This window comes from Epargyreus clarus, unplaced genomic scaffold (assembly GCF_041222505.1).
Source record: "Epargyreus clarus isolate Ecla_fem2 unplaced genomic scaffold, WU_Ecla_fem_2.2 ptg000036l, whole genome shotgun sequence".
Taxonomy (NCBI): Eukaryota; Metazoa; Arthropoda; class Insecta; order Lepidoptera; family Hesperiidae; genus Epargyreus; species Epargyreus clarus.
Genome location: NW_027332241.1, coordinates 5,443,530 through 5,461,433, shown reverse-complemented (window position 1 = coordinate 5,461,433; position 17,904 = coordinate 5,443,530). Strand labels below are relative to the sequence as shown.

The following is a 17,904-nucleotide window of genomic DNA, read 5'->3' as shown; positions in this document are numbered from 1 at the left end:
CGAAAAATTAAAAGTAATATGGTATTCTAACCTGTAAGGCCCTTCAGAATACAACCCGTTCATAGACGAATACATAATTCACACTGTATTCAATAAATTATACTACGAACTAAGAACACACGAATAATACTGTATATATTTTACAAATATAAAGAAAATCGAACATTTCTTCGCCGAAACTAACTCAAGTTTGTTTTCGTCGTTTGACGTTTAAAGATCCAATTATATGACGGATGACGGATCATACGATCGTGCTATCTCGCTCTAACTGGTTGATTAGGCGGCGTGTGACAAGGATGGCCTACAAACAGTTGTTTTGTTGTAAAGCTGCGTACACACATGGTTTATTGCACTTAGCATTTTTAACGCTAGTTAGCGTTGTGGTGAAATACTTATAAAAATAATGTATGAATACTAATAATAGATTATATACATAATGTATATATGTTGCAAAAAATATTTGATTTGAATCCGTCTTTTTCCTGATAGATATATGCCAGTATAGTAAGTTTTAAATTTATAATTAACTAAATGTTTCAATTTATAAAAAATAAATGATTAAAAAATGGTTTAACTGTGTATTTATTAACATTATCTTTTAATTGTTGGTTTAATGAATTTATACTTCTTTGGTTGTCTGGAAAGGAAATAATAATAACTTTTTTAGTGCACCTAATATTATATTATGATCATGAAAATGGGGAATTGAGAATATAGTACAGTTAAATAAATAAAAATAGAAATGACCGCCTTAAGGCTGACCACCGCTATAGTCACAAACTAACAAGTGCTCAAAAGATTCCATAGACCTCGAAATAGTAATAAGTGTTGTGGTAATTGTACAAATATTTGCTATCATTTGCTAATTCGCGTACTTGCACTAAAAAGCTTGTGTAAAGAAAAAAATCTTTGAATATAAGTGTTATATTTCAGTAGTTGCGAATTGTATTAGACTCTTAATTCGCTGTCCACCATGGAAATTACGAAAAAAATACAATTTTAAAATCTGTAATATAATTGAAGACGAAAAAAAGTTTCCGATTTTTTATTTGCCTCGTCACGATCAACAAGACTTATCACTTAAATCGACGCGCCAATCACGATAGACAGGTCAATCAACCCTGCTATATTTACGGACGTTATTAATAATCAATCTATCCTTTAGCCTACTAAAGATCGAAAATCAATGTGTATGATGAAGAAATTATCAAAAGTCGATCTTTAGTAGATTATTGGATAGATTGAATATTGATAACGGGATCATTGCGATCGACAGATTAACTACCCCTGCTATATTTAGACCAAATAGCATGCTAGCCGCTAGTTAGCATCGTGTGGCAGAACCCTAATGCAATTGCATAAGAAAATTTTGTTTTCCCGGGCTGTTTACTAGGGATGGGCAGAGGTCGTGATATCGATATTATAATGACGATTTATGACGTAAGAGAGGTCAACGCGTAAATATTAAATAGGAGACGCATTAAATGACTTAATTATCTATTTCCATTTATTTATCCTGTTCTATGTAATTAGTATTGGAATTAATGAGATTCTTAATTATTAGTGTATACTGAATAGTGTCTATCTTGGAAAATTCAAGTACATTTGCTCGATTTAGTCTAAAATTATATAAAGTGTGTAGTATTATAAAAATATAACTGAATAATATTGTATGTGAACATTTATAAATGTGTATTTTTTCATTTAAAAATGTATCTTAGACAATTTAGAAATAGAAATAAATATTTTAATGAACATTTAAAATATTTGAGTATTAATATTTTTAATACATGTTTTGGATTTCTCAAAAATAAGACTCGGAAAAGCCAGCCATGCCTCCCATTCTCACTATAAATTAGCGCAATTTAGGGCAAAAGAAGTTTTTGTAGCAAAATATGTTGTAGTTTTTAAAGCACACCAAATTCTGTCACTTTGAATAATATGCATGAACTACAAGTTTACGCACAAAAGTGTTCAAAGCAGAATCTAAGATGAATTGCAAGTAACGCACAGATTGTCATGCCAATTGCCTTCAATATAAAGCAGTATCTAATGTGACGTTCGGTCTTGTACGATTTTATATGCGTCTAAAGAAGCCATTGCGTTTTTAACTAGTGCAAAACTGGACATTACATAAAAAAATTGTAACATTTTTATCTACCATGATATTCAAAGGCACTCATACAAATACATGTATAATTCAGGGATTTTTTTGTCATTAAGCTTGTTTTATATCTTTTTAAGAAAAAATAAAGAAAGCATTAAAATTAATTAGAGGGCGCCACAATACTACTTTGTTTTCAATCATAATATCTATTATTACCCTCATCATTTACTTCAATTTACAAATCATAAGAGCGTTTTGTCAGCAAATTATATCACAAATTAGAACGTTTAAGTTTGAAATAAAATAAATAATCAATTCTACGTGATCATATGCCATAAGCTTGGTCATAACTATGCGTTATTCGTACCATTTGTCACCTTGGGAGTCCAGACCAGACCTGTTAAATTTAGAACACATATAAAACATAGAATTATCCAGTAAAATGCCATTATTATGGCAACACCAGGTCTCTTCCCACACCAGAAAGAAATCCAATGCAATTTGGTGCTTTAAGGCGCATTTTGCAAAGACTCTATGTCTAAGTCTGAAAACTCAAAAAAATCTATGTAAAAACACTATTTATTACCTTCTTAGGTTCACGCTTCATAATGACAGTAATAATGAAGACATTTCATTAATATCACATTATTTTAATTTATCACCATTTATTCGCAATTCATTGCTATTTTTACACCGTATATGATACTCTAGTCGAATTATTTACAAACTACACACTAATTATGGACTATTATGACTCATACTAACAATGTAAGTACTGAATAGTGTGTTGGCTTAGTGCCAAAAAAGATTATCAAAAAGATATCAATATCAATCGATAATAAATACCAATTAACATTATCTTACTCTATTAAAATGTAATTAAACTTATCGCGCCATCTTCTAGAAAGGGCTGGACAATTGAAAGTATATTTTCACATATCAATGGTTATCAAAGTACATATAAGTACGTTTCAGATCTGGCATTCGGTCTCTAAATAACTCTACTATTCTTAGCGACGCATCTGTGATCTGATGTTAACTCAATCAAATAGTTCGATGTATCTCAAATTTTAGATACAGAAACTCGATTCTCGGTTATCCGGATTAGCCATTATCCTTACTACCAACAGCAGCCGATTATGTATGTATAAAATCTAAGAAATATGCATGTGCAAAAATACATCGTATGTTGGAAAATGTATCTTTTAATAATTCCATAATAAACTTTGATTTTCGTTGATACACAATTGTTATTTTAATTAAACACAACAGTATGTGCTACATGTCCATAAAACCGGCTGTTCTTACATTCGGTTATCCAAATGCCTAACGACAATAATTAGTCAGGTTACTCGAGATTCTATTGAAGTGGCGACTTACTACAAAGTACATTTTGTTAAGTCTATGAATATGACCATACATATATTTATTTGTAGCCCCTTTCTTATCGTGTATAAGAGTACTTGTATCGGCAAGCACTAACTTTGATAGTAGTATTAATTAATCGCAATAATTATTTCGATCGAAATTATGTGCGTATTAGAAATTAGAAATGAAATCACGTGAGGAAACCTGCATACCTTAGAGATAAATAAAATAAAAAAGTCTCAAAGGTATGTGAAGTCTACTAATACGCACTTGGCCAGCGCGGTGAACTATGGCCTCATCCTTCTCATTATGAAAGGAGACCCGTGCCCAGCAGTGGGACAGTAATGGGTTGATGATGATGATGACGAATAATTATTTCATTTAGTCAGTCATTCACGCAGCGTTCTTATTGAGTGTATTAGTAGCACGTTCTTTGTACGTGCTCATACTCGAAAAATCATATGGTTTTTTATAAGATTTTAAGAAGGTCATGCTCTTCGTCGTTTACATAAATTTAACCGTTGTAATAATCTTCCAGTTATTGGACTTCTAATTGGAGTTTCATATATATTTAAATACCTATTTACAAAAAATATATAATAAAAAATCTCCATAAAATACATACAAACATATATAATAAAGAATCCCCATAAACTACATATTATATGATAATATTTTAAATTGGATAACACAATTCTAACGAAAACCGGTATCATTTTCACGGTGTTTTTACAAATCTCATACACACTTACATACATATCAACACAATGCGCTAACAGCGCGCGATTGTTATGCGCATGTCAGTTAAATTAAAATTTTCGCGCATCGTTTGTTCTACTACGTATAATTTAAACAAGTCGCGCAATATATGCCAGACTTAAAATGTCATATGATAGTATGAGTATTTTTTCCGCGACTCTACATCCATGGAGATACAATTATCCGTATTGTATAGATTTTGGAACAAACTTCCTTCCTGTTCAGAGGGGGCGTAATCGGCTGCGACACAGTTCTTACTATTGCAGTTGTTTACGAATGTACAAATTGTGAAAATTTTTACTGTTTCAATAAAATCTTTAAATCTTTAAAATCTTTAAATTATTGCTAATTATTTTCCTTCTACCGTTTCAGTTGAATAGGACCTAATACGATACTACTATACATTCCCTCTATCCCGATTTTTCTCGCAGCATGAACTAAAATTATTACGGGCTATGTTATTTTACATATTATTATAACTAGATATACTGAAAATTGATCAAAATACGATTTTTTTCATACCATAAGAAATGATACAAATCACGCCAGCAATTCTCTACTTACAACTCACAAACTAACTCTTTTTGATGTTGAAAGACATTTTGTTTTTGTCATGTAAAGGAAGAAACGGAACTCAAACGCATAAACAGAGACGTCGTTTTACAACAAAGATATAAGGATAGAGATAATGACCAAATCATTTCGTCGCATAAACAGAGTTTTATAACATATACATAGATATAAGCCTAGAGATAATGACTTAATCCTTTTGTAATGTAGTCTTTAACTCACTCTAGTGACATAGGGAGTAACGGGTTTTTCCTATTTGAAGATACGTTTAGACTCCCCAACTTCCTCCACCCGAAGGATTATTTAAAAACCTTGTCAAAAACAAGCAAACAGCACTTTCGTATCCTGAATAAAGAATATGATGAATTTAGTAACTCACTGTAGCGTCCCAGTGGGGAGCTTGAGGAGACGCTTATCCTGTTCGGGGGGACGCTCGGGCTCCCCAGCGACCTCTGCTTCCACCGTCATTTGGAATGTCTGCCCGATACTCGCAGGCAACACCTCTGTCTCCTCTCCATACGTCTCCGCCTCCGCGTCGCCTATCACAAAACGCTTGGAGGTACGTCTCTTCATCATGTTGAACCACTCTCGGATAAACGCGATCGTGATGTCTCGAAAATAAGATCACTCACTTCACTAGTTTTTCACGTTTCGTTATTTAAAAACCGTTACTGTTATATTTGTATCACTTCATTCAATTTTAGAACGATTATTCGTATCACTGTCAGTTCATCGTTATTGACGGATCCGTTATAACATTGTCACTTCACTAGTTCATCGTTTTGATGGAATTTGCACTTTGAATAGAGAAAAAATATAATTACTCTAGTCTCTATGACGTTACTTGTCTATTGTTAAGTATAACGTTTGGTTTTAGTTGGAATGTGTTTACTGAGATTGTACAGAAATACGTGAAATTTACCGATAAACTAAAAAATAAAATTCAGGCTAACGCAATACAATTTTTGCGCAATGCATTTTTAAAATGTCCTAAGAAGAACTCATAAAAAAAACAACTTCTGTATATTTGCGTCTGCAAAACTGGAAAAGTAGTTAATAAATTGATTTGTAGTATTAAATTAACACAACATTGCAATTATAAAAATTATTGTTTTATAAACTTTTATCCCGAAGTTTTTATGGGAACTAATAAAATAATACAAAACCGAACAACTAAAATCTATGATCGAGTCTTATAAAGTTTAGGTAGTTTTCAGTATAATAAAGAGTCGTATAACTAGCATTTTTTATAAAAACAAATTTTATGATTTGTTTGCTGACTATATTTTTACCAAATGGATTGCTAAAGATATAGTCACTACCACAATAGACGAATCCAACGACACCTCATATGTTAATCCTCATAAAGAGACATATACGCGCGAAAAACAGTACCCTCCAGGGTTGGGTAAAAACATGCAAATAAGTCCTAAGCCACACATGATAAAATTGATAACAAAACATTATGACGGATTTAGGCTTATCAATGATTCAACTGTACGAAAGCTAGTCACCTGCGATAACATACCCTGATGATAACAGCAGAAGAAATACCCAAACTCGATGACAAATACAAAAATAGTGTTATCAGTTATTACTCAGTATCTCGAAAACATGGTTCTAAATAAAGGGGTCATTCAAATATTACGTAATAATCCAAAGAAGGAGACTGGGGATTATTTTGCTTAGTTTTGATGACATAGGAGCTGAAGGGGTCTTGTCCCTATAGTTCCGGGACTAGAATAGGGCTACGGTATCCCCTGCTTATCGTAAGAGGCGACTAAAAGGGGCTTCCGGGGTTGCGGGCGGGTAGAGTGGGAGCTCGAACCGTCCACTAAAGGCTCCGGGAAGGACGGCGGTATGTGTGGTCGCATACCGTCGTAAACACTAGATGGTGTGGGAGGAGCGAAAACTGCTCTCCCAGGGCACAGCCCGATCGGGACATAGCACTTGGAGGATTCCGGTCGTGTTCCTACGGAGATCCCGGAGTTCTCCAACAAGCGTTGAGGACGGCCACCGGGAGAGTTTTAGTGCGGTAAAATTCCCACATAACCCAGCGTCGCTCCCACGTCGTCAGGTACCTTTTGAAGGTTTCCCCCAGGAATAAAAAAAAACAAGGAGCTGAAGGGGTCTGGATAGTTTTTACGTCAGCATTTTTTTTTACAAAATTTTGTAAGTCCAACAAACTTTTCTGGCGTAGGGGCACCACTAGCAATCAACGTTGCTAAGAAGTCACAATTACTAAATGAATTGAAAATTTTAACGAATATATTTATCAATATTTGTAAATTTTACAATAAATCAAACGAGCAGGCCATTTATATGTAACAGTCACAACTCACAGATGTCATAAAGTAGAAGAGGGTTAAATTGTAACGCCTCTTATAAGCATCGACCTTATCAGTCACCTTATCATCCACTTCAACAGTGAAGTAAACGGTAGAGCATGGGAGAGTATAGACATACATACATTCATTCATACATACATAAGCATAGAGCACGAACAACTGGTAGCCAAGCAGTACGTGAAAATAGCTTATAAATAGCCAAGACCATTCCCCGCGAAGAAATACTTAGCGGTGATCCCACGGGAGCAACGAAGGTAGTAAAGAGAGATGTGGGTTTTAGTCGGTGCAGGTCGCTACCAGGCCAAGTCCGACATACGGGGTCCAAGCATCGATTTGTATTTTTATAATATAGGAGTAGCAGACGAGCATGCAGTCCACCTGATGGTAAGTGGCTACTGCCGCCCATGGACATCTGTAATCAACCCCAGATAGGATTAGATATTCCTACCTGCGGTCGGCCACAGATGCGCCGCTACCCCTAAGGACTAAGTTGGAACGCCTCGGAAAAGTCTGTCTCCCTTACCACATCCTTTAAACCGGAACACAGCAGCGCCTAACACTGCTGTTATTAGGTAGAAATAGGTGTGGCGGTGGTGCCGTCGGAGTTAAACCACAAAGGGTTCTAACCACCTTCAATCTAGACCCTATGATACGTAATTGTATTTTTCTCCGCAGAAAAAACATACATACGCTCGAAAAACATTCCCCTCCGCAGGTAAATAAAGGAGCTCTCAATCTCGCTAATTTTCAAAATAATCATTGCTGACCATAAATAGATTTAAATTCGTTTTCGCAGCTAAACCACATATTGATATGCACATACGTTATACACGTTAAAAGGCAAATATTTATTATTTACTGTGTGACCTAAGTATTGCAAGTAGGGTTCCCACACATAAGAATGAAGACCGGATTTTCCATTATGTTTAATCGGACATTTTGTCTGAAAAATTGGATATATTTAGTCAAGGGTTTTGAATGTGGTAGGACCCTGGAATATCGTGAGAATACTTCTTTATGAGAATACTTATGTAACAAACGAGCATACAGTCCATTGGATGTTAAATAACAATATTTATTTATTTATTTATAGTACAAAGAATTATTATAGTTTCATTACTTTATCAATTTTAAATGTCGAGAACTGTAATCTACACTAATATTATAAAGAGGAAAACTTTGTTTGTTTGTTTGGTTGTAATGAATAGGCTCGAAAACTACTGGACCGATTTTAAAAATTCTATCACCATTCGAAACTTACATTATCCACGAGTAACATAGGCTATATTTTATATGAAATATATTTGATAAATAAATTTTGTGGCGGTACGAAGTTTGCCCGGTCAGCTAGTATTTAATAAATAGATTTTGAGGCGGTACAAAGTTTGCCGGGTCAGCTAGTGAGAACCATATCTGCAGTCTACTCTACTATTAAATATTTATCGCCACCTATGAACATCTTAATAATCTTAAATATAATAAGTCCTATGTGAGATCGCCCCAGAGGCCCAGATACATAATAAATGACAAACCAAATGGAGGGAATTTGATTAAATAAAATACTGTTCTTCTTTACATTTCTTACACTTTCACTGATTATTTTACTGTCGATAGTAGACATATTTATTACTTTCCTTCTATCTAAATAAATGAGACTTGTCCGCCTAAATTATAACGCTTGGCTACCCTAGTTACGACCTTCAGAACTAAGTGACCATTTGTCACTAGGATGATGAAAACTTGACAATACTAAAACAATATTACTATACAATATTATTATCTTGAATACCAATCTCATGTAATCTTTGTACACGGTTATCTCCGAAAGAAAGATGATAGAACTCTCTGTGGTTCGACTCAGGCGGCACCGCCACACCTATTTCTGTTATAACAGCAGTGTTAAGCGCTGCTGTGTTCTGGTTTGAAAGGTGTGGTAAGGGAGACATACTTTTATGAGGATTACTGTTCCAGCTTAATCCTCAGGGTTAGTGGCAAATCAAATCAAATCAAATCAAATCAATTTTTTTTATTCAAAATAGGTTCTTTACAGAGCACTTTTTGAATGTCAAACTACCACCACTTCACAAGGTGTTTCGTTATGGAGAAGAAGCGGCGAAAGAAACTCCATAACACACATCTTTTAAAAAAAAATGTTTTTGACAATGTTAACTTAACGTGATGGTACATGTGGAGCTGGAGCTAATTCAGACCACGCCGTTTTGTCAGTCAAATAATCACTTACTTTATAGTACGCTTTTTTACATAGCGTTAGTTTAACGACATGTTTGAACTTTTTTTCTGTGAGATTCAAAATGTGGTCGGGTATTTTATTGTAGTAGCGAATACAGTTACCCATGAAATATCTATCCACCTTACATAATCTATGCTTAGGAATTGCTAATTTATTTCTATTTCTGGTATTAAAGTTATGGTGGTTACTATTTTTTTCAAAACGCATTGGCGCATTTGAGGCCGACCTCAGGTAGGAATCTGTTCTTATCTGGGGTTGATTACAGATGTCAATGGACGACAGAAGCCACTTACCATCAGGTGCACTGCATGCTCGTCCGCTACTTCTATATTATAAAAATATGCTTAAATAAAAAATAAAAATTCTATAATCTTATCGTCAATTTATTTAATTTGAATATTACGAATATCTAATCCTAATTAAAATTAAGCAGACAATACGTATTTATCATATTATTATTATTAATTACGATTAACTTTAATTTTATTTCAAATCACATAATCGCCATAAATATATTTATTTAATAGGCTTTGATAAGTAAAGATACTTCGCCGGTTTGAAATTGAATGAAGCCACAAACGGCTCTATTGGCAGTTTTTTTTTAAATCTTGACAAATAGAAAACATTTTTAGAGAAAAATTACGAATAAATAACTAATACTGCGTAATTTACAAAATAAATAAATAAGTATTAAGTACAAATATTTTACCGACATTTTAGCACGGAGACGTGGAAAACTTTTTTACGCAATTATTTCAATTCTCAAAACATTTTATCGTTAGGAGTTAGTTAGTAATCTTTACTAATCATTGTTATAGGTACAATCTTTAAATCAAGGGCAGAATCCTGCATTTCGAAATTCTAATTTGTAGCCATAGATTTGTAGTTGTAGCCTACGTTTGTAGCCAATGATATTTTATATTAAGTAGTCAATGTTTGTAACATATTTTGCCAATTAAAACGTCTTCAATGCGATCAATTTTTGCAACTTTTTCTAAGAAACGGGTATACAGGAGGAAGGGACATCTTATTAATACAAATGTTTGATAAATAATTAGCGTAATAACAATTATTATGACGTAAACGTATACGTAGTATCCTGTTTATTTCCTTTACTATTGAGGATAATATTATATAATAAGGAATTACTATAATTTATTACTTAAGTTTATTTACAGCAAAACCCGCTTACTTATGTTGATTTTGAATTTCTCAGGTTTCCTTTACATCGACAGACAGAGAGCGTGTCAGACGCGTGACGTGACCGACAATTAGTTTTCTTCTATACAATGTGTATTAATTATTTATAACATTTATAGGTACCGTAACACAGCGCAGACACGCTAATTGGTCAAGTGCAAATCGAACCCGGACCCGGAGGGTTCCGTACCACCAAAATTTTTTTTTTTTATTTCTAGTGTTTGTTATTATAGCAGCTATTGAAGTACACACAATGTGAAAATTTGAACTGTCAACCTATAAGGGTTCAACAGTTACTTCGAAAAATACGAGTTTGTTGTATGGAGACCCCTTTTTATATTCAACTTTTTTTTTATTTTTAACATTTGTCGTAATAGCGGCCACCGTTATACATTCTCTGTAAAAAAAATCAAGTGTCTGTCACAGTATGTGTACGTTCAAGTGTCTGTCTATTACGGTTTCACAGATAGAGCCCTATGACTGACGGTCAGTCAGCAGAGTCTTAGTAATAGAGTTCCGTTTTTACCTTTTGGGTACGGAACCCTAAAAATAACAACACTGTAACGCATAACAGAAAAATGTGACGGCATACTCTCATACGTTGAAAAAGGAGTTTCACTTCAATAGAGAAAAAACTTACAAAATTTTGATAAATGTAGAAGTAGTTATTGACAAAAACTAACCAATATATTTTAGTCGTTAGCCAAACAGACGGTTACATACCTACATCTATAACGTAACGTCACATACGTGATAAACATACTATATTGTCGTTAAGCACCGTAATATACTACGGAAGTGCTCGAAAATATTTAAATGTAAGACCACCGTGTTGAACAACTATTGAAGATGGTTTAAACTTTTTACTTTTGGTTATTCGACTGTGGCACCATCGCCACACCTATTTCTGTTATAACAGCAGTGTTAGGCGCTGCTGTGTTTTGGTTTGAAGGGTGTGGTAAGAGAGACATACTTTTCCGAGGCGTTCCAGCTTAGTCCTCAGGAGTAGCAGCTGTGGTTGACCTCAGGTAGGAATATGTAATCCTTCTCAGGGTTGATTGCAGATACATGGGCGGCAGTAACCACTTACCATCAGGTGGACTGCATGCTCGAAACCTACTTCAAAACCACGAGAAGATGCCCTTGTGGTTAACTTTATCAAAACGTCACAAAGCCGTCATTCCCATGTTATGTGTTAGAATAAGTTGTTATTTTCCTCCATAAACATGTGTATCTCTATTTACGGACAGGAAATTGATATTCAGGACACAATAGGTCCAAGTGGATCTAAACAGGAAAAGAATAAGCTGTGGACAAGAGTTATTCCTTCAATACAAGTAAGTTTTCAGAGTCGAATCATGAAGTATTCTACCACCTTGAAATCCTGTCTAATCATCATCATCAACCCATTACTGTCCCACTGCTGGGTACGGGTCTCCTCTTAGAATGAGAAGGATTAGGCCATAGTCCACCGCGCTGGCCAAGTGCGTATTAGTGAACTTCACATACCTTTGAGATTTTTTTTTATAAATCTTTTAGGTATGCAGGTTTCCTCACGATGTTTTCCTTCACCGTTTGAGCAAGTGATAATTAATTTCTAATACGGACATAATTTTGAAAAATCAGAGGTGCGTGCCTGGGATTTGAACCTCGGACCCCTCGATCGAGAGGCCGAGTTTCTTAACCACTAGGCTATCACTGCTAAATCATATCTAAATCTAACAGTTAATACTCGTTTATAAGGAAACTGCAAATTTACGGAGTAATCAATGTCTCTATCCAATTTTGTAGCTACATAATTTAAATTTGTAGTTAACGTTGCAACCTAATGTCTATTACGTCTCGGTCTAGATTGGGTTTCAAGACCCAATTACTATGAAACAGGACTTCGATTAAAATAGCGGTAGAGAAGAGTTCCCTTTCCCTCAAAAGAGACCTATAGGTACCCAACAGTGGGACTTATAATAAAATAAAAACACTTTCTACACTCACAGCCCCACACTAGGATTCCCTGTATCGTGGGTGCTATGGACACACGCAGAGACAATTGCTCAAACAACCAGACCCAGCAACAGAAACCTAAATTCATCATTTAGATATCTGTGTGGCCGGGGATCGAACCCGGGGCCTGCGCGTCAGGCCGGTATGGTGACAGCTCCGCCACGAGGGTCGTCAATAACTCATTTTAATTTCATTGTCTTACGATTTGTGAAATATTACACGTATGCTCAAAATGGAAATACAATGAAATTAAATAATGAAATATTTATTTTGCATAGATCTGCAGTGGTGCTTACAAATTGTTACTCAAAATATTTTTACTTAGTCTGTACATTATTAAGGTATTCCAATTTATTAAGTTTAACAACAATATAAATTTAAACAATAAACAATTTAACACTATTTAAAATAAAAATAAAACTAATACAATTAACACTAAAATTTATAAATAAAATAAATGAGCCAAATCGCTGCCCCGTGGAAGTGTACCCAAGATACTAGCAGCATTACCTCGCTGAATTGACAAACTAATTTGTTGCCCGAGCTAAGCTCCAAGCTCTTGGGTCACCGGAGGAAGTCTTAACTTTTTAGTTAGTAAGGGTTAAAATTTTAATGAACTAAATACAATTTGTTTCTTCCATTTCGAAACAATTAATTGAAGTATTTTTAACTTTTCATGGCATTGGTTATCTTGAATATATTAAGATATGGAAAACCTTCGCGCTTTCCTTATACAACAAGGTGACAAACTCATCGCCATTACTGATCCACAAGGTTTTATGGTCTATCACGCTAGGCTAGGTGAGGTTAGCTAGGAATTATTAATATTTGGCCATATTAGTATGGGAGCCCATGATGCTACATGTGTACAAACTCGAGCGTCATTGGGAACAATGAAGAACAATGAAGAAAAGGTTATATGATATTTTTCGAGCAGCAAGGAAGTTTTCTTATTCTAACGATTTAAAAAAATAGTATTAGAATGTATGAAGAATAATGTATTTTCCTAAAAATTTGCCTTTTCCTTTAGTTTGTGATTCATTACTTCCCAGGGATTCATGCTGATAAGTGATACTTCGACGTGTGGTAATCGGCATATTATGATGTTTCCCGTTTTCTAGCATTATGTACTTTACTTATATTAAAAGGAAAATTAATTGCGCTCGAGCATGTCCAGTGATCGATTTTTTTGATTGTGCAAGCTTCCCGACATAGAAAGCTCATTTATGGTTTAGGATACTCTACAGGGTTTAAGGTATATCCCATATCTTAATCGCGCTCGAGACACTCCCGAAATTCCCTCTAGGGCTCCCCGACTATATGTATTTGGCATTTATCACAAAAGCCCATAGACTGTGATATTACCGTCATTATATATGTACGATCGAAAGCTTCAATTGAATAAAAAAACTGGTTAAGTGTGAGTCAAACTCGCATGTGGAGTGTTCCGTATCACCAAATACTTATTATTATATTTTAAAATTAAACTTTATATCGCGTAGTAGCTGCATACGTAAAAATACATTTATTTTAAAAAATAAACCTTATGGTTAAATAGTTAAACCGATAAACACCAAAAATGCCTGTATCTTGTACGGTCCCCTTCATTTTTTATTTTTAATGCATAGCAACTATAGTACTAAATAATCTGTAGAAGTGTTATGTAATGTAGAAGTATTAAAAATCAAGTGTTTATTTATTACAGTTCAAGTGATGGAAGCCTGTGGCAGACAAACAATTAGTAATAGGGTACTATTTTGACCCTTGAAGAAACCATTCAATTTAAATAATGAAAAAAATAATACGTCTTATTTTTAAAATAATTTTGAAACGGCGTCTACATATTTTTTTCAATTCCGAGGCGTTAACATTTTCGAATTTAAACGTAGATCGAGTTAACTATGTAGCCCTGGTAAACAGGTTTTGCCTATTACGCGAAAGAAAACATTGATTTATGTATACTACTCGTACTTTGTGGTTTACTGGTTTAGCGTAGCACGCTAACTGCGCTTCGGGTTTCCTCGGGATGTATTCCACGTCAAACTGCTAATCCGCTCTGAAGTTGTTGCGAGCAGGTGTAGTCATACAATTTGCTATGGCGACGCGATTCATTTCTATATTCAAAGCGGACTAGCAGTTTTACACGGACTATAATAGTTTAAGCGTGATCAAATTGTAGCAAATAACTTAGTGGATTGGGATTTGGTTTGTGACGCTGTTGGCCCAGGGTTCGAATTCTAGGCACATACTTGATTGTCCGAAGTTATAAGAACTTAATTATCGTTTGCTTTAACGATGAAGGAAAAAAATAAGAAAATTAAATGGTAACTATATTTTTGGTTACATACTAATTATGAATTTGCCCACTGATTAAAATAAATATGAAATTCAAAATTTCGAATTATTTCATGACTAAACATTCAATAACTCTTATATTTTGGTAACTTGGCTCTTCAATAAACGCAATGTAAACACGAAATAATTTTAAACAAGTCAAAGACTACATCTTTGAGTTGCTATGAAATATAAACAATCTTTATGAAATCTTTATGCTTGAGAAATGGTATAAAATAATAGTACATTACAATACGAGGACGAAAAATTTTTTTCTGACAAGTGTGAGTTTGCAGGCCGAGCCGCAGGCGAGGACTGCAATCACACGAGTCAGAAAAACATTTTTCGTCCGCGTGTTGTATAAAATTTTATATTACGGGGTCGGAAATGGGGGTTTTGCGCACGCGAAGCGTGCGTAAAACGTCAATTTACGCACGCCGTGATATAAAATATATTTTTCACAGAATTTATTCAACTACGGAACTCTTCTGCACGTGGTATGTCTCGCACTTGGCGGTATTTTCATCAATCCTCTCTGTTTTGGAAAAATACTATGCAATACAATCTATTTTTTTGGCGAATTTCATTCGACTACGGAATCCTTCTGTGCGTGATATAGCATACCATACACGCACTTGGCAGCATTTTCATAAATCATTTCTGTTTTGGAAAAATACCATGAAATCCATTATATTTCTTGCCAAATTTACTCGACTACAGAACCCTTGTGCGTGGTATGTCACGCACTTGGTATTTTAATCTATCCGTTCTACGATGTCACGCCATATATACCTATCTAGGTCAGTGGATTACCAAATTACTTTTGACGATCATGGAATACGTAAGAACTATTTAATATAGGGACATGAATAAAGATTTGTAAATAAATCTTATATATAAAATTCTCGTGTCAATGTTAGTAACCGTACTCCTCCGAAACAGCTTTACCGATATTCACCAAATTTTATATGCATATTCAGTAGGTCTGAGAATCGGCTACTATCTATTTTTCATACCCCTAAGTGATAAGGGTTGTTCACCCTTACCATTTTTTATTTTTGCCGGGTCAGTTAGTGTATATATATAAAACTATACGTACCTATTCTAGTTTAAAGGGTGTGGTAAGGGAGGCAAACTTTCAGCTTAGGCTTTAGGTAGCGGCGCATCTGTGGCCGACCTTAGGTAGGAATCTTATCTGGGGTTGATCACAGAAGGACTGCACGCTCGTCTGCTACTCTTATATTATAAAAAAAAATATAGTATACTAGCTGACCCGGCAAACGTTGTGTTGCCATATAAATAAAAAAAATGTTAAGGGTGAACAACCCTTATCACTTACGGGTTTGAAAAATAGATAGAATATTTGAAACTGCGATGGTAGCGAAGTCTTACGAATCCAATGTGAAATATTCCAAAATCAACAACTACTTACGAATTAAAAATTAATTTAAAAAATCTTTTCCCACGGACTAAATTGTGAATCTAAACCATTCTCAAGTCCCCTTGAACACACACAATACATTTCATCAAAATCAGTCCAGTCGTTTAGGAGGAGTTCAGTGACATACACACGCACATATAAATATATATATATAAAGATCTGATGGTAAGTAACTGCCGTATCAACCATAAACAGGATTGAAATCGTAAATAAAGTCGGCCACAGATGGGTTGCTATCCTTGAAGCCTATGGAATGCTTGGTATAAGTGTAGAGACACTTTAGCACACTTTAAATCGGTAAATGGGTGTGGCGGTGGTTTTAAATTTTACCACAATGAAATGCCACAAAATCATTAACGTCTATTTCTGCTTCAACAGTAGTGTAGCGCTGCTGTGTTCTTGTTTGAAGGGTGTGGTAAACTAGAAACAGGATTTTCAGTAGCAGTGGTCGAGTTCTGGTACAATTAAAATTATATTTAAGTATTAACAGATGAAATTAAGCGAACGTCTGCATTCAAATCCCTTCAATATGAAAAAAGACCATTAATTTCGTAGAACGAGTGCCTACATTTTAAAAAAGCTACCGACATTTGAAGGCTGACAAACAATAACTTTGGTAAAAAAAATTTAATTTTATAATAGGTACTTAAATCCCCATATCTAGGGATGTAACGATATATCGAAAGCTCGATAATATCCACATAAAAATATCGATCTTGATTCGTCGTCAATAACAGTTATATAAAACTATTAAACTGTGTGTACATAGTTGTTTGGAATTTTCATGATCATTGTTACGATAATTATCTATCATAATAATGATAAAAATATTGCAGTATTAATAATAAATAGCATTAAGCATAATTTAAGAATGAATTCACGTTTTTTTATATAAACATTACATAATTGTGTGTCGATTTTTTTTAACTTAAATTAGCTTCTTTTTTGAATTCGTTAAATGATTGAAAATCGACATCGATAAATAAAATATATTTTAATAATTTATTTTCTAACAGAATAGGACTAAATAAACGAAAAAATCAGTCATGCAAATTTAGTGCATCGAATTATTCGATTCAAATATCGATATTTATATCGATAATTTCACATGCATCCCTACGCACGACACATTTTACGGTATTTCGAATGATGTAGTCAGCATTGACCTAGAGACCGGAAAATTTATCACTTTTTATCAGGTTTTTGCTGTTTTGGTGGTCGGAAAACGGAACCTTAAGTTCGTATATCGTTCGTCAATTCATATGTGACAGATTATGAGCAGTATATAGATAAAATTCGGAAACTATATGCATTTTTAACCACCATATGCAATGATGTAGAGCAGGGGCATACTTTTAGCTTTGATAAGGGGCTGAGGGGTCACAAGATAGTGAAGAAGCATGATTACCCTGACAGGGGAATGGGTTGATGAAAAAACACACCTATTTTAATAGTTTTATCTAACCTATGCTAATAGGGGGAAGCGGACCCCTACCCCAGGTTATATTCCATTCCCTTATACAAA

General features: G+C 34.4%; 1 protein-coding gene and 1 long non-coding RNA gene across 3 annotated transcripts in view; one reads left to right on the top strand and one right to left on the bottom strand.

The window, feature by feature from the left end:
* Nucleotides 1-17,904, top strand: part of LOC140756853 (uncharacterized) — a 194,748-nt gene that overhangs the window by 106,781 nt on the left and 70,063 nt on the right. The window lies entirely within an intron of this gene.
* The window catches only part of ACC (acetyl-CoA carboxylase), a 109,051-nt gene that overhangs the window by 69,230 nt on the left and 21,917 nt on the right, over nucleotides 1-17,904 (bottom strand). The window contains exon 1 of one of the 2 annotated variants that reach the window (XM_073092385.1): nucleotides 5,184-5,423. The exons of the other annotated variant lie outside the window; for it this stretch is intronic. Within the exon in view, the coding sequence (XP_072948486.1) occupies nucleotides 5,184-5,380 (197 nt within the window). The 5' untranslated portion in view covers nucleotides 5,381-5,423. Of the gene's footprint in view, nucleotides 1-5,183; nucleotides 5,424-17,904 lie in introns of those variants that run through there. 2 annotated transcript variants of the gene reach the window in all.